Here is a 24,083-nt window from a genome sequence, read left to right as displayed (position 1 = left end):
GGATCACGTGCGATAAGCTGATAAGCCGCCCCTCGATTCACACACCCATGGATCGTCACTAAATCAACTTCCAAGGTTGTTCTCCAATTCGCCAGAGAAAATGACCAAGTTCAGGCCGTGCATTGACCTGCATTCAGGGCAGGTCAAGCAGATTGTGGGTGGTACGCTCAGCCAGGTGGCCACAGACCTGAAGACCAACTACGTATCCAAGCTCCCGGCCAGCCACTACGCGGGATTATATCAGAAGCACGATTTGCGCGGCGGGCATGTCGTGAAGCTTGGGCCAGGAAATGAAGAAGCTGCCCAGGAGGCATTGAAGACATGGCCGGGTGGGTTACAAGTGGCCGGCGGTATCACCGATAAGAATGCGCAATATTGGATCGATCAGGGTGCAGACAAGGTAAGCCCCCGAATTCCAGATGGATTACCATTTCTTCGCTTGGCATTGTGCTGGGTCGGGAACTCAATTATGCCTACCCTTTTGAAGTTCCTGGTCGCTTGCGCTGCGTCATAGCAAGAGTCTGATGACGCTAATCATGTGGAATGTGGGCAACAGGTGATCATCACTTCATTCCTCTTCCCTGGGGGCAAGTTCTCGCTCGAGAGGCTCGAGTCGGTCCTTTCTGCCCTAGGTGGCGACAAGTCAAAGCTGGTCTTGGATCTGAGCTGCCGCAGAAAAGACGACACTTGGTTCGTTGCGATGGACCGCTGGCAAACCATTACAGAGATGGAGATCAACCAGGGTATGTCCCGCCAGTGCTGAACTCAGGTTGGACTTTGGGTCACTGACACTGTGTAGAATCTATCTCAATGCTGGAACCATATTGCGCTGAGTTCCTAATCCACGCTGCAGACGTAGAGGGCCTGCAACAAGGTGTTGATGAGGAACTTGTTTCAAGACTGGCTGAATGGTGTACTATTCCTGTGACCTACGCAGGAGGTGCGCGTCATTTACAAGATCTGGAAAAGGTCCACACTAGTAGCAAGGGAAGAGTGGATTTGACGATTGGTAGCGCGCTAGATATCTTTGGTGGCTCTGGAGTGACGTTTGATGAATGTATCGAATGGAACAAAACGCATTAAAAATAGAAGACGAATCAAAACAAATAGATTATTGCAAAAAGATACTGATGAGCAGAAAAATATTGCATAGCTATCTTTCTTTACTACTTTTCATGGAAGAGAAGAAAACAACAGCAAGGAGAAAGAGTCACAGGTGTGTCTGGACTTGTCCAAAAGCGGCTTAGGGGCTTGCATCAACTGAAGGTCCGCCCGCCTCCGTATCTCAAGTCTTCAACCTCAACTCTTTGTATTAGCCGATTTGCGACCACTTTCTCCAAACTATACCTATCCTGATCATTTTGCAACACTCCTTACCTACTATTAAGCCGCCACCATGAAGCCTGTCGTCTCTGCCTTGAACGCCTGGTCTTGGTACGCTCCCTCGTCCCAGACAGTGTCCATCGAAAGTCCTATCGCTCTAACCCCTCGCTTCTCGAACAGTGTCATTATCTCCGCTTTCGCAATCATCATCCTCTCAGTCCTCGGCTCGCTGTACAGTGTACGTCTCCCCCGACTCTGACCTGCCCGTCAAATCCTCCAAAGACCGATTGTCACAGACCTACGTAATATGGGTCTCAGCCGCTAACGCGAAGTTCCTAAATATAGAGCAACAACCACGCATACACCGGATCAGAAGGCGAACCCGAAGATGGCCCTGCAGTTGCCGCCTCATTTACACCGCTGTGATCGTCTACGCTGTACGTCACTTGTCATTCCCCATCCCTAAGCCCCGACGGGGTCGTTGCATGAGAAAGGATCCGGTTACTGACAATGCGCTTTCTGGATCACAGGGCTTCTTCGTTTTCTGCGGTTTCCAGGCCTACCTTCACGTGCGAGACAGTAGGGGAGGTGCTATATCACTGCATTGAAATTAGCTTGGTCCCTTTTCTTTCGATGTCTTTATGACACCTTTATCTGTCGATTTTCAATCTTTTTGAGCTTATATCTCGGGGTTACTTGAGTACAACACGGTGGTTTGAATTTGATGCGTTGGGAGTGATTCGAGGCCGAGAGAATTGAAGGTATTCTCTCAGTATGAATTACATATGTTCACTCTGTGCGACCCGGATTCGTCTACGTTACAGACGAGCAGGATCGGACTACACTTGAAAGGCGTTGGCGGGCAGGTTTCCCGGTCTCCTTTGCTAGAATACACAGATGGCCGACCTGCGACTTGTACATAGAGCGCTCATAATTATTTCCAGCTCTTCAATATCTCATTTTTTGGTCCATTGGATGCATCTAAAAATAAAATTTGGTATAGACATTCAATCATTTGTCCTTCGTTGAGAAGAAAATCAAGTTTTGTGAGACCGCCAACGCCAGTGGATGCAGAATCAGATGCCGAGCCTCAGCTGGACACTTGGTACCCTTTTAATTTGTTTTGTTTTGTTTTGTTTTGAGTTTTTCACTCCTCATCCTCCCATGGGTCCAACATCTTGGACATGTAAGGACCATCAAGGAAGTATCCGAGGCGAGCATAGTAGCTACGCACGCCCACACCGGAGATAACGCTGATCTTGCGACTTCCGTGCTCTTCGCGGGCAATACGCTCCGCCTCCTCCATCAACAAAGTTCCAAAGCCACGGTGCTGGAACTTGCGGGCATCACGTCCGTGAAGTGGCACGGCAGAACCGTAGACGTGAAGCTCGCGGACGATACTCGTCTGCTGGCCGGTGAACTCAGGACGGAAGGTATGGGTCTCAGTGCACTTGCGTAGACGAAGCAATCCAATGAGAATATCCTGCTTCGGGTCTTCGTATGCCAAGAAAGTCTCCCATCCACCATTGGCAGTGTAGTCACGGCGGATCAACTCAATCTGCGAGGGACGGATCTTGTTCTTGACTTCATTGATACCGACTTCTCGCGTGCGGACATCACGACAGGTTGTGCCGAAGTCCTTCATACGCGCCAATGCCAGTTCGCGCAGGTTGCCGTTCTCCACACCAGAGGTAACAAGTGGCATGGGGATATCGCGCTGGACTCGGTAGATACGGGTCCATGGGGGAACTAGGGCAAGAATGCGTGCGACAAGGTCGATAAGAGCGTTGGGTGTGTAGTTCTTATAGCGGCCGGTGCGCCACAGTTCGTAGAGACCGGTGCCTCGGATGACAAGTGTGGGGTAGAGTTTGAGACCGTCGGTACGGAAGTTGGGGTTCTCGAAGTACTCCTGGAACTGGAACAGATCGCGCTCCATTCCGACGTTCGGCAGGTCGGGCATCATGTGGCTAACGACCTTGAAACCGGCATCCTTGGCAAGCTTGAAGGTCTCAGCTACTGCTGCTACGGTGTGACCGCGGTTGGTGTCTCGCGCAACATCCTCGTACAGACTCTGCACACCAATTTCCAACCGCGTGCAACCGTAGCGGAGCATGCTGCTCAGATGTGTATCCAGACAGTAATCTGGTCGGGTTTCGATTGTGATACCCACACACTTCACGTTGCTCATTTCGCCTGCCAGCACGGCCTCGTCAACGTTGTCCGTTTGGTATCCACTCAGCGCATTGTGAAGCTGGGAGATGAAGCTGTCTCTGTAATCTTCCGGTAGCGACATGAAGGTTCCGCCCATGATAATGTATTCCACCTTGTCCACGCTGTGACCGAGAGCTTTGATCTGGTCCACACGTCCTCGCGCCTGCTCAAACGGATCGTAACGAGCGCGGATCGCTCGCATCGAGGTCGGTTCATATCCGGTATATGACTGAGTTGAGTATTCGAAATCGGAGTCTGGGCCACCAGGGCAATAGACACAGATGTTACCGGTATACGCGATGTGGGGGCATCGATGGGGTTTGCACATAACCGCCACCACGGCGATACCAGAGGAGGTTCCTATGAACGAGGTTAGCGATAGTCCAACGCTCCCATTTGTAATAGGTAAACTTACGAATCGGCTTCGCAATCAACTTTGGCAGGATATATTTCTTGTAGTGCTCAGGTACTGCCGCGATAATGGCCGTCAGTGGTGGCGAGCTGGACAAGCTGTGCTTCCTCGAAAAGGTAGCCCGCAACTTGTTAAGATTAAGATCCTTCTTGGGCTTGTTGGAGTCTCTGTATGACTCGTAATCTTGAATGAGAGCATTTGCAATATCGGAACATGCTCGCATGAATCGCTCGTTCTCCGGTACGTTCTTTGCATTCTTCTTGGCGGCCCTTTTGATTTCCTGCGAGGTCAAAGTCATAGTAGCCATGGTGAAGATAATAACACCGCGCCTAGGCGGGAAGTGATTTTCAATAACCAAAAGCGACAACCTTGGAAGTTGTACTTTAGTGGGGGTTGAGGTTGATTAGATAGAAAAAATATGGTGGCCGAGCCCGAAAGTCAGTCAGTTCCGCTTAAGTAAAATAATTGTCCCGAGCGAAAACTCCCGGCTGCGCATCCCGAACACCTGCCCTTTATCCCGTCCTTTTCTTTCTTTCCACCTCACTTCATATCACCTCTCCCTCATACATACAATCTTGCAGCAATGCAGGCCTTCCGCCGTAACACCCTCTCGGCCCTTCGCAATGTCGGTGCCACCCAGCGTCGGACTCAGGCCACCTCTGCCTACAGCGAGACCTTGAACAACCTCAAGATCAACAAGGACACCCGCGTTCTGTTCCAGGGTTTCACTGGAAAGCAGGGAACGTAAGTGCAATTGTCACGCTCTATTAATCGCACGCGCATGATACTGACATTTGTCCTTGATATAGCTTCCACGCTGAGCAGGCCATCGCCTACGGTAATTATTGATCCAGTCGCGATCGCATCCAAACAATAGCTTACACAGGACAGGCACAAATGTCGTCGGTGGTACCAACCCCAAGAAGGCCGGCACCACGCACCTTGACCGTCCCGTTTTCGCCAACGTTAGCGATGCCGTGAAGGAGACCGGTGCCACAGCTTCCGCCATCTTCGTTCCGTATGATAACTCCAATGGTCTTGAAATATCAGCCCAACAATGCTAACTGGAATCAGTCCCCCTCTTGCCGCTGCCGGTATCGAGGAGGCCATCGCCGCTGAGATGGGCCTCGTTGTTTGGTACGTGTCCATTGGAGCTTCCCCTTGCAAAGAACTTTTTATCTGACAGTTTCTTGTTTAATAGCATTACTGAGGGTATCCCTCAGCACGGTACGGATCGATTGACCTCCAATTGAAGCGCGCGAACTGATTGATTTAATATAGACATGGTCCGCATCACCGACATTCTCAAGACCCAGAACAAGACCCGCCTGATCGGTCCTAACTGCCCCGGTATCATCGCTCCCGTAAGCTACCACATCAACTTTCTCCAGTAATGCGCGCCAAATACTCACACAACTCACTCATAGGGTCAATGCAAGATCGGTATCATGCCCGGCTTCATCCACAAGCGCGGCCGTGTCGGTATTGTCTCCCGTTCCGGTACCTTGACCTACGAGGCCGTCAACCAGACCACCCAAGCCGGCCTTGGTCAGTCCCTCGTCGTCGGTATCGGTGGTGACCCCTTCTCCGGCACCAACTTCATCGACTGCCTCAAGGTCTTCCTTGAGGACCCCGAGACTGACGGTATCATCATGATCGGTGAGATTGGTGGTTCCGCCGAGGAGGATGCCGCCGAGTTCTTCAAGGCCCACAACATCCACAACAAGCCCGCCGTCTCTTTCATTGCCGGTATCTCTGCTCCCCCCGGCCGCCGCATGGGTCACGCAGGTGCCATCGTCAGCGGTGGTAAGGGTGGTGCTGACTCCAAGATCGCCGCTCTCACCGATGCTGGTGTCATCGTCGAGCGCAGCCCTGCCTCCCTCGGCAAGACCCTTCTTGCTGAGTTCGTCAAGCGCGACCTTGTTTAAGCTTGTCACCCCTTCTGATGCAACGCGTGTCTTGTCCTGGTTTTGAAGACGGGGATCTGAGGTATATGTGCCATTTCATACTATGGGGGTTTTATGGGCTGTTCCTTTTCGACTGCTCCTGTATTCTTTTTCTCCTTTGTGTTAGAGATCCTTGAAGTAATCATGCTCGTGTAATTATTACTCTATGCTGTTGTGCAGAGTAGATGGTTGAAATATGTGAATATATGGAAGCCATTCTTTTAGAGTCTGCGAAGCAGGCTCCTCGAGCCATGCGTCCTTCACTATCTACGGCCAGTCTTCGTTCGGATCCTCATGCTGGACATCTATAGTATACCAGATGGGCCCACTTTTATTGCTGTAGTAAGAAGCATTCTAGGATATGCACCGCATTTTACAGGAAATACGCGGAAATCACCCACTCATAGGCCCCCGGGCACCGCAGAGGTTGGATAACAGGTCGGATATTGCCAACATGTGCACCTTGAAAAATATTGTTTGTAAGATGACAGCTCCAGTGGCCGGTCACTGTTTTATCATACGATCCAAAGCTAGGCTCACCTCCCACCAGAAGAGAAGACTGTTATCTACTTGATGTCAGAGACCAAAGCACAATAAATAGCTGCTCGTCAGAACTACAAGCGGTTTGGGAAACCTAACAAGCCATCACTAATCTTCCCCTGTCAACTACACAGTACTTGCCTTACGTGTGCCCTAGGATGAGATCTTGGCCTCATTTCCACCAGGTAGACCACCAGATGAAGGCAAGGGTGACTTGGCTGTAAACAAATGTACTAGTCATGTCTTACGGGTATCTCAATAAAGGGATAGTTGTAATACCGGAGTCTGGACCCTTGATCCTCTTTGCTTGACCTGGAGATTGAGGCCTTGTAAGAGGCCGCTTCCTTTTGAGGTCATCGTCAACCCTTCTGGAAAGCCCCAGCGTCGTCCGAGCATAGTTGGGTTTGAAAATCCAATTATACTTATCTACCCTTTCTCCGTGGGAATGTCCTTGTGTCAAAAGATGGTGTATGAATCCTGGTGCTTCTTTCATCTCTCGTTGAGTATATAATTTAGATCCGCGCAGTGGTGGTTGATATCGAATGGCCAAGGCCTCACAACGAGCTTCTGCTGAGAAGCCCGTTCATGATCTCCTCGAATCGCGCCCCCCTGTATTTGCAGTAGACTTGAGATGACTGTCAACGTCGTACGGGATATCATATCCACAGATTCAACATCATCATCCTTGTCTACCATAGCCTTGTCAACGGAGTTTGGGGTGTTTTTTACAGCAGATTGAGGAGTTACGTCATTTTCTTTGTAAACCTTTTCAGATGTTCGACCGACCGGATCCTCAAGAATTGAGCGAGCGGTCTATTAAAGGACAACCACTTTATCAATAGCATTATAGGGGTTTTATTCGATACCTAGCGTTGTTGGTGGTTTGACTAATAACATATTAATGCATGATAGGCGGAGTATAAACCAAAGTTTTATTAGCGCTTTAACCGACAACGTTCTTATAGCGTGGTTAAGGAACTAGTAGTTTAGATAGGCGAGGTCTTAAACGTAGATAAAACTTCGACTCTAGCGTACTCCCAAAGAAACTTACGGCAACCTTATTAGTAGTGCCGAAGGTTTGAGAGCCAGTCTCTTTGCTGTAGGAGGGAGGAGTTTAACCGACAGCGACCTTGTTGAAAGCACCGGTAGTCTGGCCGACAGGCTTATTGACGGGTTGGCCGACTGCATCCGTGCTGACGGCGCTAGGGGTTTGACAGCTAGTCCCTTTCTTGATAGCCGAGAAGACTCGACAACTAGCCTCTTTATTAATGGTGCTAGGTATTTCGCAGACAACCGATAGTGTACCAGCATCCCTGTTGAAAACGAATACTTTTGGAGTTGAGAGCCAGATAATGCCCAACGGCGACGATGTACTGCGCAGTCTGTCCCTTGAAGGCGTAGGAGTCGGGTCAAGCATATCATGAGAATCACTGTTACTGGTGTCTCCTTTCTGCGTGCACACAGCTCTTTGGATTTTTCGGTTGGTGTTCTCCATATCAGCATTCACTAATTGATAACTTGCCTTCGGTTTGAAACCCGAATTTTGGGAGAATAGAAAGGCTTACATTGCTGGACAAACGTAAAGGTTCCATCACAGTGATTCTGAATCTTCTGTCGTTGGCGAATCTCTGACGTACGATGAAGAGTATCTACAAGTCCTTCTAGGACACGGCACGGAGTTTCAGAGCGGTCATTTTCGGTGTCTTCGACCCATTTTCCGCTTTCTGAAGAATTTCGCAACTCACTCTTGCGCTTCAGACTAGAAAAGAGAGTCGCTGAAGTCGGCTAGCAACGGTCCGCTATTTTCGATGATGGACGCAAAATATTCATAGATCTCACCGGCCTCGTGTAAAGCACTGTCTAATGAAATGTATGGCTTCCGTCAGATGATGCCTGCGCTATACAATCGCTAGTCACGATGTGAGAGCAATTTCCGTAGAGATGATATGGAAGGGCATATGGAAGTACGGTACGGCCGGTGAGGTCCGACCTGACTGCTAACATTTAAAGGGAGCAAAGAGAGTGAAGAAGAATTGTTTCTCTACAAACTAACAGCATAGGTTGCTATAGGTGGAGCACGGCAAATAAAGCATCGGCAGGTGGCCTTTGCTAACATCGAAACGAATCCTTCAAGCATGAAGAAAGGGGGGTTTCAACTTAATCAATTGATTGAAAAGGGGCTATTTCCCAATTTTTCCCAAATGAAAGCAAATAACTACCCTGCAAAGCTCAACAGCACCTAGGCCAATAGGAATTGATACTAGTAAGATTCCAAGAACGATATGTCACAATTCCACATACCATTCCCTAAACCTTGTAGATCTGGCTGGCCATGCTCATTTCTCTTTAATCCCCTCTACGGAGTCGTCAGTCTCGACCTGCCCGTTCCGTGGACACCCCGGGACTTTTCTATGAACTGCGTAAATATCATATGTACACCAAAGTGTAATATATACGATATTGGAAGGTGAATGAAAGACACAAAATAGTTCAATTATTACTATTAAAAAGAAGGAGTCTGCTTTTCTATTATGATACTAATTCCTCCAAGCCTCGATTAAGCTTATACCAAGCGCGAAATGCGGTTATTTCCATTCCATTCCCAAAGAGACTTGAACCATGCTGCTTTTCGGCCCAGAGTATATCGTCTGGTATGCAGCCCTAAGAGAGATTACCATTCGAAAGACACGCCGTTGGTTAAGGAGCATCGTTCGATAATATCTCACGTAGACGAGGACTCGGAACTTTCAATTCCACAATACGACTTTCTTGAGAATTTTTGGGGTCATCCATCCAATGCTTGAGAGTCGTGGTAGTTCGCTTGATGCCAAAGTTGCTTTCATATGCTCTCGCTCTTTCCGATTCGTTCCATCCTTCGTGTGCATGTGCCTTCATCCACGCAACAGCAACCAATCTCTCCTGACAATTGGACTTGCGATTTTTCTGCAATTCTGACACATTGGTGGATTTTCGCCGCTTACATGCGTGGGCGTGAGGAGGCTCACTGTCATTTCCAATGCGCGTATTGCATCCCTTGCGGAGACGCTTTGGGGGTGATTCGTGCATACCCAGCGCGAGGTCTTGACGCGAGGACACACGGTCCATTTTAACGTCGTTTTCACTCTTTAGTGGTAAAGAGCTAGGCGATAAGTCGTTCATGAGCACGGAGCTCACCGAGCTGGCTTTCCCAGTGTCTCCTGGCAGAGAAATACGAGATGTTGGGAGGGCATTTTTATCCTCTCCCGTTAGAGGCATCGATGAAGTCCCGACTGTGTCACCATCCTGTGCCGCGTTGCCTCCAATGTTAGAGTCATTGTTCCTCTGTCCACTGGAGCCATTCTTAGAACTGCCATCTTCTATCCCTTTTTCCTCTTGGATCGTGTCATCCAAGTCCTCGTCCTCTGCGCCATTGTCTTCCGGGGACTCGTCTGTGTTTTCGTCCTCTGACTCATCATCCTCACTCGAATCTTCAGACGAGCTGTCCATACTCCTCTTGCAATCGTTATCAGAGGTCGTTTCTGATCCGCTTGATCCACTCGATGAGCATGATTGTGCTGGACTTGATGCACGGAGTCTCTCGCTCCCCACTGCGATGTCGGGCTCACGCGGCGTGAGATACTGTGCTGGTGGACTTGTTGGCGTAGGAGATATTGTCATGCGATCTAGGATGGATTGAAGCTCGCTCAGGCGTATTTTCAGCGCTCGCTCAAGATTTTCTAGACTTCCCTTATCTGTTCTGATTAGATTGCTACTTCATCAAGCTCATGGATAGGAGGGAGGTACGAACATCTGTGGAAGTCACTTAGTTCGCCGGAGATATCAGTCAATATTCTCAGAGTGGTTTCTGCCTCCCTCTTCACCTCTTCGTGGCTTGGCCCCGAATTGGAAATTTGGACAGCATGGCTTCGGCAAAACTCAACCCTATCGTGCGATTGCGGATCGAATTCAAGCACCCTGCCCTGAATGGAACAGTGGTAACTTCCGTCACTTTGTTGCTCGAAATCGCCGTGACGAACAATGTCCAGCCAGGAAATAGATGCGCTATTTGCGTCTTCGTTCCAGCATGAAGGGTCGCGACCCATATTCTTGCTCAGCGACCTTTCGATGTCGTAACTCTTGAGGGGTTCTCTTGAAAAATGCTGGGTGAAGGTTTGGGCTGTGTTGAGGACGTCTCCATAATGCCGAACGAGATCGTGGCGAGGCGGCTGGAGGTCTTTGAATCGTTGTAGTGGAACGTATCTCTCTGACCCCCAGCTGATGAAATATTCAGGGCTGTCCATGTTCTTCGTCTCCCTTTATAGGTCAGTTCAACTCTTCATGTTTGGCCGGTTCTTTGTCATACAGTACAGTGGTTTCTTATAGAGGTTTCCGTGGCTCTTGGTATTGAAATATAAATATGAATTTTGCTCAGGGCGGACCCAAGGCCTGGTTGTCTGGAGTGAAGAAAATAATACACAGGAGAAGGGACAAGGTATCAAAATATATATGATTTGAAAATGAGAAAAATCTCTACAGTGTGTATGCACCGACTGTTATCAAGTACGATCGCCGTTATACCCCGGTCACTCTGATAGAGTCTTCACTCAATGCTAGTTGGTCCTTTCCACGTGGGCATTGACCTTGGAATCGTTTCCAACACGTAAAAAATGATATGTCCGAAAGTACGTTGTATCTGAAATGTCAAAATAAAATACTTCCATACATACATACATGGTACTCATGTGTGAGCCCTATCTATTCCATCTCCATGAACAGAAGCAAGTACATTTCACTTACCGAGTCGTCACAAGTACAGGACCGAACGTGGGTAATAGAGAAGCGCATAAAGCCCCACACTCGTTTAATTGGGGTTCGAGGAACAAGGCGCCTGCATCCTGCAGGTTGCCCAGGACATCACACCTCATCCTTGTCAGGGGTCAGGTTTTAGGTCCGCAACGAGGGTCGGTTTTCTGGTCCGCAGCAGGATGCCAGTTTCTCTGCCGCGCCTGTTAGGCTGTGGTTTAGGTATTGGGGGTCAATTTCTTGCCACGCCTTTTTGGGAGTGGTCTAGGTTCAGGGATCGCTCTGCAGGTCTGCAGGAGGGAATCATTTCGTCAGTTTCTTGCCACACCTTTTTGGGGGCGGTTTACATTTAGGGGGCAGGGGACCAAGGAGCCAATAGCTAAGCACCACTAGTGCCAATCATTTACGTTATGTACCGACATACGCAATGTACGTCGCCCGTTTTGTCATATAATAAGGCCTGGGATTTTCTCTGATTTTCTTGCTAATATACCATCTCGAGTGTTGACTTGATTTGCCTGGCAGAGGTACGTGTACGTGCTATGCGCTTTTCGCGTCTTCACCGCCTCATTGGCGTTCCAAGGTTGTTATCATCTGCACTGCCCTGTTGTTGAAAATAGCCTAATGGCAAAGCCGACAGATACAGCTAACTATAAGATAGACGAACTTGTTGGATGCCTGAGGAATCACTATGTGATAGAATCCACTAGTTTGATAGCTCTCTCTCCTCTCCTTCTCCTTCCCCCTCTCCCGTGCGAGACAGTCAATCCACACAGCTCCATCTGTATCGCATCTCCATTAGAACTTCATATGTTGAGGATCAGCAATCATATTGCAACAAAGATAGGAGGCTGCAAATATTAGGCTCAGTTATTCTAGACGGCATATATATTCTAGGCCTCCCAGATTTGGGGACTGTGGGTCTGCCCCTGACTCGTGTGGCTTTCTTAGCGCTGGTTTTGCTTTTGCTGCGCAGTCACAATGCGTTGTGCACTTATACCTATCATTTCCTCTTTGTTATTGTCAACAAATAACACACTAGGCTCTTTGTTGGTGGCACGGGCAATGTTTCAGTCTCCTATTTATCAACTTGTGTCTTTTGTTGACTTTCAATCAGCTGGGGCCAAATGGATTGATACACCAGACATCTTAGTGAAGAGAATGCTACTACTACAGGTGACTAGAGATAGGATATAGGGTGAGACTAATTTAAATTTCCTACAAACACGCAGGTAAAAGATAAAGTGCAACAAGAAGAAAGAGGGAGAGAAAAGAGAAAGTTAGGTATCTCTAACATTGTATGTCTGTTATACCCTTGGAGTAGAACACATAATGGCCTACGGCAATAACACTCAAAAGTACAACACTGAATATGTATGCTAAGTGCCGCAGTTGCCTGGAGACCCCATGGCAAGGTCAGGTTACAGAACATAGGTGACCGAGTTCAGAAGATTCATGAAATGTTACGCACAGACATGTAAGCATTCCCGAATCTTTGTCGAACGAGCTACGCAGAGGAAGTGCTGTTGGAGACCTTGGGGAGTTATAATGAGATTGCGACTGTTAAAACTGTTAAAACTTCCCAGCGAAAATATCCACAGATTTCGCTGTGGCCGACTGGTAATTTATAATTTACCCTGCCGCAGGGAAATACCAGTCATGTTAAGCCCCAGGACAATAGCCTACAGAAGTTCGGTGTCATAGAGAAGACTCTCTTTAGAATAGCCAGCGACACAATGCATCTTTTTTAAGCGTACTGTTGAACATAACCCTAGGTCACGACGTTTGTCTATCGTAATCCTGATTTTGATCGATGAGCAGATAGTAAAGCTTTCACCCCAAACCGATATACTGAAATCTCGGGTCTACTGAAAATTCAACCAACTGGCAAAAAACCTGAAAAGTTTCTTCACAGAAGATGGCCCAAAAAGCCGAAACCTGGAAGGCCAGTCCTTTTACTAAGCTACTACAGAACTTTTAATGTCAATATGCCCGAAAGACATGGAGATATCAAACTTTTCCCAAAGGGTGGCCTCGTTGAGGATAGATTAGTGAGCGGGGTGACTCACAAAAGCCAGAGCCGTATAAAAAGACTTTGAGTTTCAACTTCACCAACATCTCGGAGACACCCAATAAGCAGCAATCCGAGAACTGAAATCTCAAATCAACAAAATGACATTGGAATTTACTCTTCCCACGGCTTTGATCCTGATAGACAATCAATCAGGCTTCTCCAACCCAAAGACCATATCCCATTGGGGCACCACACGGTCCAACCCAAGCTATGAAACCAACCTGCAAGCACTTCTCTCCGCATTCCGATCTGCGAGATCCTCCTCTTCAACGCCACTGGAGGTGATCCACATCTTTCACTCCTCCACAACGCCGGGATCTCCATTCCACCCTTCCAACCCGGAACAGGGTATCCGTCCTCTTGACATCGCAACCCCTGCCTCAGATGGGTCGGAGCCTGTCTTTTGGAAAAGTGTCAATTCCTCTTTTATCGGAACTGGACTTGAAGCGCATCTGCGTGACAAGGGGTTCCGTCAGCTTATCATTGCGGGGTTGACGACTGATCATTGTGTTTCAACTACTGTGCGCATGGCGGCTAATCTGGGGGTTGTGGATCGGTATCTCGGAGATGGGCCTGTCCGGTTGAGGTCGGATGGGACGCATGAGAATGAGGTGAATGTTGACAAGGGGCGTATTGTGCTTGTTGGGGATGCGACCGCTACCTTTGGAAAGGCTGGGATTGATTCGGAGACTATTCAGAAGATCTCTCTTGTTAGTCTCGATGGTGAATTTGCCGATGTATTTGCCACTGAGGAGGTTGTTAAGGCCTTGAGCAAAGTTCAAAACTAGCGTGATAGTGTTTGAGGATATAATGGTCTTAACTATGCTGAGTTCACGTGAGACGGTAGCTCCTTCGCTCAAGTCCTAGGCTATCTTAGTCATTTGCTCGGCCTGACTTTAATTTCCTTTGGTCGGGACTTTCAGTTCTACCTTCACATTTTGGGCTGTGTTTCACGGGTGTCTACAGATGTCTACAGTATCTACAAGTCAGACTACGGAGGACGGAAATATGGATGGATTGCCTCTCTCATTTTCTATGCATTTGTGTATGGTGCATGCATATATGGTATGTGGAATAATACAGAACTGTGTGGCGGGTTGCCACTACATGAAAATATAGTTGCCTTTGCCGTGGACAAGGATAGGCCAGGTCCCAGGGCGCCTCTGGGTCCCAGCCCCCTCGCCTTTGGGCTCAGGTCAACTCTCGCACCTCCCCCAAACACCTCATCTTCTCCTCCAGCCTCTCGATGATTTTCCTTTTGATGTCCGCAGACATCATGTCCTCCTCCTTCATCCATCCCTCCTGGTCCTCGACGGGATCTTCGTCTTCCCAATCGCTCTCATCCTCCTCGCTGAATTCCGACTCGTAGTCACTGAGGTCTTTTTGTACCTCAGTGCTGTCGCCCTCTCCGTCCGATTCGGTCTCCAGGCCTTCGTCTTCGCTGTCCTCCCTGTATCGTAGCTCCCACTTCTCCCACTCATCCCACTCGTCTTCCTCATCGTCCTCGATTGTTGGAAGGGGGATCGGTTTGGTGGTATCCCCATCAGGTAGGGGCCATGCCCACTGGAGAAGTCCATCCATTTTGTCGGCGTAGTCCTCTGCATCGAAGTTGAGTGCTTGAGTATAGGCGACTTTGAGTCGGCCTTCGTCGGAAATACCCATGCAATACTCGAACTCGAGCATCGGGGAGGAAGGAGATGACCATTGTCTATATAGAAGTCAGTCAATCATGTCCTGTTATGGCAGTGATTTGGTAGACTGTCTGGACTTACCGGGAAGTCAAGTTGGGGCCGCTCATGTCGGTGGTACCTGCCGAATTGGTGCTTGTGGTTTTTGAATCCACTCAGCATCCATCGAACAAGCACGATGAGCTCGCCAACTGACGGGAGAACGTCGTGGTAGCATTCTTCGCTTTCCATGACGACGAGTTGATGTGCGGCCTTTCCGTCGGCACTCGTGGCTCCCCTTTGAATGGTGAAGCCGTGCTGGTCGTTGCTGTTGAAGAGACCATCGTCTTCTTCCATGCTATTTTCATCGAATGTTAGTCCCTGAGATTCATTTTATCTATTTTTGCGGATTTTAAACTTACGAGACCGGGTCCCAGAAAATGGGGGTCTTATTGCCTCCCGGGGACTTGCGGAGGTACTTCGAAAATGCCTTGTACAGTTGATGGTGCATCTCGTGGGGGGTGAAGTCTTGCTTGTCCTTCATCGCCCGGACCCAGGTGAACGGGTCATCCACGGGGTCCTCGGGGTCGAGTGCAGAGTTAGCTATTTTGAAGTCGGTGTCGGTGTCGGGTGCGAAGAATTCGATGAGGGAAGGGTCGGTGTCCCCAGTCCAGAAATTCATCGGGTGGATATCGATATTTGTGGCCTGGTTTGTGATGTAACCAGGTTCCATGTAGCGGAGCTCTCTGTGGAGCTGCTGGAGGCTCTGCTCCTTTTGCTCAAAGAGCCAAATCCAGATGGGAGTAGGGCACATTGTGAAGCCACCTGGGGAGGGATGATGAAGAAGGAAGAAAAAGAGGGAAGGTGCAGACAACGGGGGCTCTTTTATGTCTTCTTTCCCTTGTCAAATTCTGGTCTGCCTCCGAAATCCAAGACGATATATATCAACTATGCCTAAATCAGATAGTGGCTGGGTTAGACCCGCGGGTACAATGCGTCTCAACACGAACCAAGCCTAAATCAGACCGATTCCGATCTGTAAAGCTTATTCCCCATGACTAGAGTCTTTCGGACGCTATATTTGGTGGCGGATGGCTCCTGCCCTGCTGTGTGCCCATCCAATAGAATACATATATTATAAGCGAGAACTGAGATACCACGGTAAGATAGAACTATATGCACTCTAGCATTGAGATGTGGGCGTATTAGAAACCTTTGCACACTTTAAAGGCATAATGCTAATACTCCTAAATAGGAATAGTATACAAATTGCTCCTATATTGCGTCATTGTAGATAGTATGTATAGCATTATTGAGAAGAGATAAGGCCTAAGCAAAGGAGGACTGGTTTCATAGTAAAAAGCAAGTGAGAGTAAGGCAAGGCTTTAGTGAAGTTATCATAGGCTGATGCTATTGTAACTTAGATTTCGCTCGATCACAGGCGCATTATGTCTCCAGGTCGTTGCAGCATCCTTATGGACCTCATCTTATGAACTCGGCATACTCTCACCGTATTCCGCGACGAGCACACATACCCGATTAAGGAAGACCCGCTGCTTCTCCCAGAACGCGAGCGCAATTCCAAGGGTCAGTGCCGGCCGCCGGGGCCGGGACTGCGCAGAGAATCACGTCCTACTTGGATTCGGAAATATGTAGGTATACGTGCTCGGGCATCTTAGTAGCTCCGGCTATATACGCGTATCGTGCCCTAGTGCGGTATGGTTAGTATAAAGTACACTAGAATAAATCGTATTCTTACATGAGTGATGCCTTCAGGATCCACACGCTACACCACACACTACACCCGCCGGTGCTTAGTTACTGTAGCGAAGAAATCAGGGATCAGTTCACGTAATAGGACGCCCGCTGCGTGCAGCAGTTCAGGCTCGCTAGGCGGACCCGAACTGTTGTAGAATAGGGCCATATAATGGATATAGGCCAGGAGTTCAAGGTGTATATGCCTACAACCACTAGGAACCTATTCTGCTAATAAGTTAACCTAGTGTGATATCCAGTTAACACTTACCACATTAAATGTGAGGCACTTGATATTATTTGCCTCATAGTGGCGACATCGAGGGATTGTGAAAGCATGGTCCATGTTCCACGAGTCGAGAAGCCTGCTAGACAGGGAAGGCAAGACCCTGTCGAGGGTTGGTGGGGAAGCTGATCCAGCTGGAAGTGAAGCTATCATAGGCTGATGCTATTGTAAGGAGTAAGTGAGAGTAAGGTAAGGCTTTTGAAAAGCTATCTTAGGCTGATTCTTTGGTAAAAAGTAACAGTAACGTGAAGGAAAACTGATGGTATAGTAAGAAGTAAGTGAGAGTAAGTGAAAGGTATATATGACGATAGTTGATAGAAGAGTGTCCTTGAAGCTACATGCTACCAGGGAGATGGAGGAGGAAGAAACTCTTGATATGCAAACTAGCAAAGCAGGGCCTTTATAAAGGCCTGCACTAACAAAGAGGTCAGTCTGCATAACACAAAGAATCATCCCATGTAGGGGGAATTCTCCAACAAGTGTCAATGTACTGCTGTTCCCTTCTCACTGATTTGCTTAGCTATCGACTTGTCTCGGATGGGATCGATAGGTTTCACATGGCAAGTCAGCACCCCTCCGATCATTCCTTCCCCTTCGAGGACCAACTACTTTCTCCTTCCAGTCAAAGGCAGCATCCTCAATTTTATACAGCAACCCCCTTTATCCCGAACTTCTGTCATTCTCCCACAAGTGATCAAAATGAAGAAAGCCCGTCGACCTGGCTCGCCAACTCCAGACTGGCGATTGGCTTATTGACCGAGAGCCGCAGCCCGCAGCGGGAAATCTCGCGGAATGCCATGACCAACGTCCGCAATGGCAAAGTGATCCAGCAGACGTTGGTTAACACCAACGAAGCCGTTACTAAGCTGCCAATGCCAGCAGCGCCAGCAACGACGACCTTCGCGACAACATTATCTTGCATTTCCGCCATTCTTTCTCTTATTCTTCGAGCTCCTCGTCCACTTTCATCAATTATCCCGTCACATTCCAAACACCCATCATCATCATCATCATCATCGTCATCATCATCATCATTACATACCTGAAGACAAAGCATGTCTGCAGGAGAATAGTAAGATATCCCACCCCGCTGTCACTTCTTCGTCTAGGGGAAAATACTGACAATCCTAACAGCTACGACCCGGCCTGCCTACCAGTGGATCGCTCCCCCCGCATCTCTCCCTGGAACAGTCCTGGGGACCAATGAATGCCCTCCCGGCCCATGGGCTGAGCATATCATGAAGGCCCCATGGGACAGGGCTAGAGAAGGCCGCTGACACAAGACCGACCTTCTGCGACTGTTAGTGACCAAAACTTCAGTCCGGGAGCCGATGCTCCGCCCGACATACGTACGGGCATCTCGATGGACGGCTCTGAGAATGCACGAGATGATTGGCAATGAAGTTTCGAACGTGGAGTCGGCCATGATTCAGGTCGTCGGTCGTGTCCAAGATACCGAGTGCCGGTCTTGTCTGCAGGACCATGGGCCATGGGTCCAATGCGTTGTCCTGGACGGACCCTCCGGCATCGTGTGTGTGGATGCGCAAACTGTCATTGGAGGAAGAATGACAGCCGGTGCACCTCGTTTGGTGGTGGATCTGTTGAGAGCTACGTAACCAAGCACTGGGGAGAATCAAGACGAGACAAGAGAAGGCCTTTTGTACAAGGCTTGGGAAGCAAACAAGCTGCGCACACACAAATCAGAATTGGGCAAGGTCAAGCACATCACCATATGCCAATGGCCCACATATCACCGAAGCCGATCGATTGCGTATCGGAGAGAGCAGATCCTTAGTTTCCCACAATGACATCCACAATCCGAGCAAAGCAGATTGTGGAAAATCCGTTTCCATCCCTTCAAATTGGGCCCTACCATACCGTTTCAAGTGCACTTCAGCCTTTGTCCTTCGTGGGGACCCTTGTCCCATGGAGCAACTTTCTAAGATCTGTTGAGCATACGCACACAAACCAAAATTGGGCGAGGTCAAGGGCATCGCCTTACGGCAATGGCCCCCACTCCACGGAAGCCGATCGGGTGCATGTCGGGGATGAGCATGGCCTCCAGGGCCGTTTCCAACAGGCCATTGGCCAAACATTTGGGGCGGTCGTGGAGGCCAAGGCGATCAACCTCTACTTCGCCGACTTCAAAAGCTCGGGAGCAACTACGACAAGATCCCCAACGTTGTCGGTCTTCAAGGTATGGCCGGAAATACTACAATCAAGCTGGTCGGAGAGCTAAAGACGCCCTGGGTCATTTAACATGACCTCCAAATGGCGGCTCGCTATCGACGTGAATTGCGACAAAAGATTGCGCAGCCAGTACGGGACATGCAAGCACTCGGATGCGAGTATGGGTTTATCAGTACATATAACCACATCATCTTCCTTCGCCGGTTCCAATCCCCTAGTGGGGATTGGGAAGTATGGTATTCTCCTCCTATCTCCTCAGCATCCCACTACCTCCCAACAGTCCCTAACCCCCAAGGGACTCATCTCACCCTCCCCCATGTGTCGATGAAGTAGTGCATGTTCTACGTGTGTACCTTAGCGAGTGCAACTAACCCCGTCAACAACCAGACTGCACACTGGGTTATCCGTACGCGCTAATGAATTTCCCTGCCTGTCTGATATATGTCTTCGGTCTGAATGACCAACAGTCCGGTGTCCTGCAACTTGCGAGTTACAGGACGACAATGTTATTTTGTCAAAGAGTAGCTTCGAAAATGTCATATGGTCCTTTATGCTGGATGATTCTAAGGTGTTGTACGTTGATATCCCACAGTATCAAGGGCTATCAGTAGCGGAAAGGCACTACAATCGTCTTATTGAAAGCACTAGTTTAGCGACAGATACATGCATACTAGGGTAGCTAGGCATCACAACTCAAGAATACAATCCCATATGCGAAAGGCTATTCGACTGTCAAAAGAGCGATGTACGGATATCCATGTTGGTTACCAGGTCCAGCCCGAGCTATCAAGGTCCCAGTACATCCTGTCAGATGGCTTTGCCAATCCCCATATCGCGTAAGTTATGTCTGAGAATGGCTGAGTGTCCACTCGATAGGGAGCGCGGAAACCGGAAATGTGCCTAAAAATAATTAGCTCATCGTGATCGGCGTTTATAGGTTGGTGAGGTGATGGAATGTCATGACCACCTACATAACCTTGGTAACATCATTGTAGATAAGCTTTCTCGTTGGGGTAAGGCCAGGACGCCAGGAACACCTACTAAGTTCTCTTCGTTGTATTAGTATAGGTAGCTCTTAAGGGGTGGACGTATAGGGTCATGGTCTTACTCGTAGGCAGTACGGAAGGCGAAACGCACTTGCTGGCGGTGTTCAAAGTCGCTTTTCCAGAAGGAATAGTAATCGACCGGCTCACCAGGCACCCGTTCCCACACAACGTAGTTGATGTAGCCACCAGGCACGTATTCTTCGGCACCTTGCAACCCTTCCCCATAGCCAAGCAATTTCGGTACTACCGTGCAGTTTTCACGATCGAGAGTCGCAAGCGCTGTGAGCTCCATGTGGGTGCGCTGGCTGACAGCCTGCCGAGCTCGGACTTCCAGAGCGCTAGAAAAGGTACCGTCAAGAGGGATCTGCATATAAATACGCATGAAGCCCTGCTGAGTAGGGTCTAGAAGGCTGTGACAGGAGAATTTTATGACGGCAAATGGAGGCCCCAGCTCTTGCTTATATTCCTTCTGGGTCATCGTTTGGTATTGTTCAGATATTTTCTCGTCGAGAACAAACGTCCGATGGGGCGAGAGGGAAGGCTGGTCGAGTTTAATTTCAGTACTGCCCAGGTGATCGAAGTTTATCAAGGGGGGTCGTTATGACGAAGTCCCTAGAACGGGACATTGCGACGAGGAAAAGGTGACGAAAGGTGAGCAGCTTCAAGGTTCGGAAGAAATGAAAACGCTCTGATGGAATTGATAAGTGAAATATAGAAGTCAAGAGTTGAGCAGAGAGAAAAGAAGGGTGTGGAGGTGACAAGCAAGTATTACGGATTATTGCCTAATTGGGCGTTAACCGTGGAACAATAACATATGATTCCCAATTTAACCAGCTCCAACCTACCTAGATATCAAGCCCTTTCAAAACATCGGGAATCAAAGCTATCTAGGTACTCCGTACGAGCAGATTAGTGCCGGAGTTGTGGAGGCATCCATTTTGATTGACCCCAAGCGACTATGGGAGACCTCGGCACGGACGTTCAAATTCCTGAAGGTCTCTGACGACTCTCAGGTGTATATTCATCATGTCAGTGAGCCTAATTCTAACGTTTACCAGCTGTCCCAGCGGACTTTGCTCGCCACGGATATAAGGCCAAGCAGACAATATCTACCTCGTACGAGAGACTCGAGGAGGTCTGACCTATTGGTCATGTGTCTGGTTACCGGAAGATAGACTTGACTACTAGTATCAACGTTGTACAGCAAACGACTGGTTTTGCATTACTACGGCACCTAAAAATTGGCTCACCGATACACGAATCTTTCTAGATACAAAGCTCGATATTTCCGGTAAAACGGCTGGCGCTCTTCGCCTAGAACGATTCCAAAACTGGTTCTAGGGTAGCTAGGTGTCTGAATACTGTTAGAGACATAGATTGGATGTCTTTGTGTGTAGACTGGCACCTGGGTACCTTACCGAAGGGTGCCAAGCAGTATGCTATCATTCCCAGTCCTTGAAAGAAAAAAAGACAAAAAAGGACACTAAAAAATTAAAAGAAATGGGAACACGACACTAAGGCACACTATTATACTGCTACCTGCAATCCCCGTTCTGCCAAAATCAGCTTTTATAGTGCGGACTTCCGACCAAAAATAATTACAAGTGCCCTTTCTTCAGCCCTCTTGGAATCACAGCATAGCACACTGTCAGTCTTTCACATGCACGCTGTCCTACGGAATCACTAAAGAGAAAAGTAAAAAAAAAAAACATACAACAGTGAGGATTCGCTGGTGGTCACCCACCCAACTACTAACTCACCGGCGTGTGGCTTGAGTACGGCTGAGCGGACGGGAAGCCCTATTTTCCACACCCTATGGTCGTATGTACCAGACTATGTGCGGGAGAATTTAAAGTAGTCAGTTTTAGGAATGACCAAAAAGCTGCAATAGTTTATCCTTCTTTAGACAGAGTGACTATAACGCAGTGAGCCTTGCCTTTACTAGTTTGCCATTTCTTTATTGGTCCAGGCTTATAAACAGCCTTCTTCTTATAGATAGATTATCAGTTTCTTCTTCTGGATTTTCCCGCTGCTAGTATCTGCTGCTAGTATCTGCTGCTAGTATCTGCTGCTAGTATCTGCTGCTAGTATCTGCTGCTAGTATCTGCTGCTAGTATCTGCTGCTAGTATCTGCTGCTAGTATCTGCTGCTAGTATCTGCTGCTAGTATCTGCCGCCAGTATCTGCTGCCAGTATCTGCTGCTCGTATCTGCTGCTAGTATCTGTATCTGCGTAGCCTCAACAAATACGAAAAACAATTCATTCAGGATCTTCAGAAACACCGAAGTATTGTTCGGAAGCATGACGTGAGATTATAAAAATGGGGTCTTTAGAAGACAAAAGTTGTTGATCTTGCTTTACCGTGTCTATCGTGCCTCGTAGCATGACCGAGAGAAAGTGGAAGCTACTTTAAACAAAGGGAACCCTATATTTACAATCGTTGGGATTCTCAAGTTTGGTCGGAGCACTTCGGAGATTGTATGTCGAGCCTCAACTACCAGGTTGCTTGATAGGAGGATAGACTAGAAATATTGATCTTGTGTATATAAGGTTACAGGGAACGCGCGGTGTTTGGGATGATTTTGGCTGGAGCACTTTGGTTATGACTACAGCAATTGAAACAAATTCCAGAAAGGCTTTGTTATGGTATGAATATTAGATTGTTCTTTTCGACCACTCAATTAATGTAGAAACTATCTCATGATGTCCCATGATCACCAAATCTCTTTCTATACCTACAACTCCTTCGCTCTTGCTGTCCACCGTTCTTTCCTTTTTCATACCTGACCTCAGTTCCTGGGTTTTAATCAATTCTTCATTTCGAAGTTCCCCCTCCTCCTACCCTCCTCTCAATTATTTATATTCTACATGACCGTAGTGTTGGGCGCTTGACACTTACTTTATGAACACTACCCAACCATATCACTCGACGATACTCTTCTGGTTTGACAAGGACCAACTCCTATCAGCTACTTCAAAAGTACTGCTCAAGTTACAGTATCTTCGTCGACAACATTCTTTTGTTTTACCAAGGACCTGCCGTAGTTGTTACACGAAAATGGATTCCTCGCAGTGAGTTGTGTAATCCCATCCTACCTATTCATGCATTACTGACTGAATTTCCAGGGATAGCGAGCAGACCGTCAATCGGTGCCAGCTACGACCTCGTTGATGCGACACGATACTTGGAGACGACCGTTCGGTCGCAGGAATCTTCTCTCCTCGCTACGGCAACTATACGGTGAGAGTTTGGAAGTGCCTCGAACTTTCCGTCATCTCCTATACTTCTGGCCATCTGGTTTTGTTGCTGTTGCCGAAATTCTCGGGGATAGCTCGCAGAAAGAGAAGCCTCGGAGCTCTCGCCCACCTCAATGACAAGGACACGCGTACTACAATTGCGAGCTATGTTGACGACCTGGGGAGATCTCTACTCAATCAGGAGGCGGAATCCCAACTACTGGACACGAATTGTCAATCTGTGGAAGGAGTGTGGGAGATACTTGGAGGATATGGGACATCGGCTCCGGAGACATCGCCAACCCCGGATTCATCTCGTTTACTCGCCAAAGCCCCGGTACCGCCAAGCCGAAGAAGGAATTCACGCAAGCGCTGGAGGAAGGCTTGTTCCAGGGCGAGCTGGATCAACTGAGCCGAGACGAGAAATATCGATCGTGCATGAGTATAACCCGTTGCATGAATCAAACACAAGGCGCACAATCAACATCCCCTTGGTGTTTACGCACGATATTGCAACGTCGTTCCACTCTCCTTATCCCGGTCATCCTGTCAGAGTCCAGATGAAACACACGTACGGGTATGGCCCCTTGACTTGAAAAGAAAAATGTTTGGCAC

The 24,083-nt window shown here is 48.4% G+C and overlaps 12 protein-coding genes across 12 annotated transcripts; 7 read left to right on the top strand and 5 right to left on the bottom strand.

The window, feature by feature from the left end:
- Positions 1 to 100: 100 nt before the first annotated feature.
- On the top strand, positions 101 to 1,083 carry N7519_007456 (1-(5-phosphoribosyl)-5- ((5-phosphoribosylamino)methylideneamino)imidazole-4-carboxamide isomerase HIS6; the record flags this gene model as incomplete). The annotated part of the gene is made up of 3 exons (XM_057294232.1): positions 101 to 400; positions 557 to 743; positions 800 to 1,083. The coding sequence occupies 3 exons, from the start codon at positions 101 to 103 to the stop codon at positions 1,081 to 1,083; spliced, it is 771 nt and encodes a 256-aa protein (XP_057149043.1).
- A 313-nt stretch (positions 1,084 to 1,396) lies between these two features.
- Positions 1,397 to 1,931, top strand: N7519_007455 (uncharacterized protein; the record flags this gene model as incomplete). The annotated part of the gene is made up of 2 exons (XM_057294231.1): positions 1,397 to 1,561; positions 1,620 to 1,931. 2 exons carry the CDS (start codon positions 1,397 to 1,399, stop codon positions 1,929 to 1,931), a joined length of 477 nt encoding a protein of 158 aa, XP_057149042.1.
- Positions 1,932 to 2,470: 539 nt separating this feature from the next.
- N7519_007454 (Elongator subunit ELP3) lies at positions 2,471 to 4,253 on the bottom strand (the record flags this gene model as incomplete). Its single annotated transcript, XM_057294230.1, has 2 exons — positions 2,471 to 3,894; positions 3,950 to 4,253. The coding sequence occupies 2 exons, from the start codon at positions 4,251 to 4,253 to the stop codon at positions 2,471 to 2,473; spliced, it is 1,728 nt and encodes a 575-aa protein (XP_057149041.1).
- Positions 4,254 to 4,484: 231 nt separating this feature from the next.
- On the top strand, positions 4,485 to 5,888 carry N7519_007453 (succinate--CoA ligase (GDP-forming) subunit alpha). Its single transcript, XM_057294229.1, has 7 exons — positions 4,485 to 4,690; positions 4,756 to 4,784; positions 4,838 to 4,964; positions 5,021 to 5,083; positions 5,148 to 5,173; positions 5,228 to 5,310; positions 5,374 to 5,888. Exons 1-7 carry the CDS (start codon positions 4,530 to 4,532, stop codon positions 5,872 to 5,874), a joined length of 990 nt encoding a protein of 329 aa, XP_057149040.1. The 5' UTR covers positions 4,485 to 4,529; the 3' UTR covers positions 5,875 to 5,888.
- A 1,658-nt stretch (positions 5,889 to 7,546) lies between these two features.
- N7519_007452 (uncharacterized protein) lies at positions 7,547 to 7,927 on the bottom strand (the record flags this gene model as incomplete). Its single annotated transcript, XM_057294228.1, has 1 exon — positions 7,547 to 7,927. One exon carries the CDS (start codon positions 7,925 to 7,927, stop codon positions 7,547 to 7,549), a length of 381 nt encoding a protein of 126 aa, XP_057149039.1.
- Positions 7,928 to 9,129: 1,202 nt separating this feature from the next.
- Positions 9,130 to 10,712, bottom strand: N7519_007451 (uncharacterized protein; the record flags this gene model as incomplete). Its single annotated transcript, XM_057294227.1, has 2 exons — positions 9,130 to 10,163; positions 10,220 to 10,712. The coding sequence occupies 2 exons, from the start codon at positions 10,710 to 10,712 to the stop codon at positions 9,130 to 9,132; spliced, it is 1,527 nt and encodes a 508-aa protein (XP_057149038.1).
- A 2,674-nt stretch (positions 10,713 to 13,386) lies between these two features.
- Positions 13,387 to 14,076, top strand: N7519_007450 (putative isochorismatase family hydrolase; the record flags this gene model as incomplete). Its single annotated transcript, XM_057294226.1, has 1 exon — positions 13,387 to 14,076. One exon carries the CDS (start codon positions 13,387 to 13,389, stop codon positions 14,074 to 14,076), a length of 690 nt encoding a protein of 229 aa, XP_057149037.1.
- A 403-nt stretch (positions 14,077 to 14,479) lies between these two features.
- Positions 14,480 to 15,769, bottom strand: N7519_007449 (uncharacterized protein; the record flags this gene model as incomplete). Its single annotated transcript, XM_057294225.1, has 3 exons — positions 14,480 to 14,962; positions 15,061 to 15,313; positions 15,378 to 15,769. 3 exons carry the CDS (start codon positions 15,767 to 15,769, stop codon positions 14,480 to 14,482), a joined length of 1,128 nt encoding a protein of 375 aa, XP_057149036.1.
- A 1,278-nt stretch (positions 15,770 to 17,047) lies between these two features.
- Positions 17,048 to 18,238, top strand: N7519_007448 (uncharacterized protein; the record flags this gene model as incomplete). The annotated part of the gene is made up of 4 exons (XM_057294224.1): positions 17,048 to 17,108; positions 17,648 to 17,831; positions 17,879 to 18,068; positions 18,131 to 18,238. 4 exons carry the CDS (start codon positions 17,048 to 17,050, stop codon positions 18,236 to 18,238), a joined length of 543 nt encoding a protein of 180 aa, XP_057149035.1.
- Positions 18,239 to 18,375: 137 nt separating this feature from the next.
- N7519_007447 (uncharacterized protein) lies at positions 18,376 to 18,612 on the top strand (the record flags this gene model as incomplete). Its single annotated transcript, XM_057294223.1, has 1 exon — positions 18,376 to 18,612. The coding sequence occupies one exon, from the start codon at positions 18,376 to 18,378 to the stop codon at positions 18,610 to 18,612; it is 237 nt and encodes a 78-aa protein (XP_057149034.1).
- A 188-nt stretch (positions 18,613 to 18,800) lies between these two features.
- On the top strand, positions 18,801 to 19,235 carry N7519_007446 (uncharacterized protein; the record flags this gene model as incomplete). The annotated part of the gene is made up of 1 exon (XM_057294222.1): positions 18,801 to 19,235. The coding sequence occupies one exon, from the start codon at positions 18,801 to 18,803 to the stop codon at positions 19,233 to 19,235; it is 435 nt and encodes a 144-aa protein (XP_057149033.1).
- A 715-nt stretch (positions 19,236 to 19,950) lies between these two features.
- On the bottom strand, positions 19,951 to 20,710 carry N7519_007445 (uncharacterized protein; the record flags this gene model as incomplete). Its single annotated transcript, XM_057294221.1, has 3 exons — positions 19,951 to 20,086; positions 20,158 to 20,260; positions 20,308 to 20,710. The coding sequence occupies 3 exons, from the start codon at positions 20,708 to 20,710 to the stop codon at positions 19,951 to 19,953; spliced, it is 642 nt and encodes a 213-aa protein (XP_057149032.1).
- Between the last annotated feature and the right edge of the window lie 3,373 nt (positions 20,711 to 24,083).

Source organism: Penicillium mononematosum (assembly GCF_028829835.1).
Source record: "Penicillium mononematosum strain IBT 11891 chromosome Unknown utg000003l:1.0-8172316.0:1.0-8177699.0, whole genome shotgun sequence".
NCBI lineage: Eukaryota > Fungi > Ascomycota > Eurotiomycetes > Eurotiales > Aspergillaceae > Penicillium > Penicillium mononematosum.
Note: the sequence above shows the minus strand (reverse complement) of the source record. Positions and strands in the feature narration are given on the sequence as shown.

What these genes read in the sequence shown, in the direction of transcription:
- N7519_007453 (XM_057294229.1), top strand. Translation starts at nt 4,530, where the DNA reads ATGCAGGCCTTCCGCCGTAACACCCTCTCGGCCCTTCGCAATGTCGGT. An exon ending in TTCACTGGAAAGCAGGGAAC is followed by an intron (nt 4,691 to 4,755) that starts GTAAGTGCAATT and finishes TCCTTGATATAG; the next exon opens with CTTCCACGCTGAGCAGGCCA. An exon ending in GCCCCGGTATCATCGCTCCC is followed by an intron (nt 5,311 to 5,373) that starts GTAAGCTACCAC and finishes ACTCACTCATAG; the next exon opens with GGTCAATGCAAGATCGGTAT.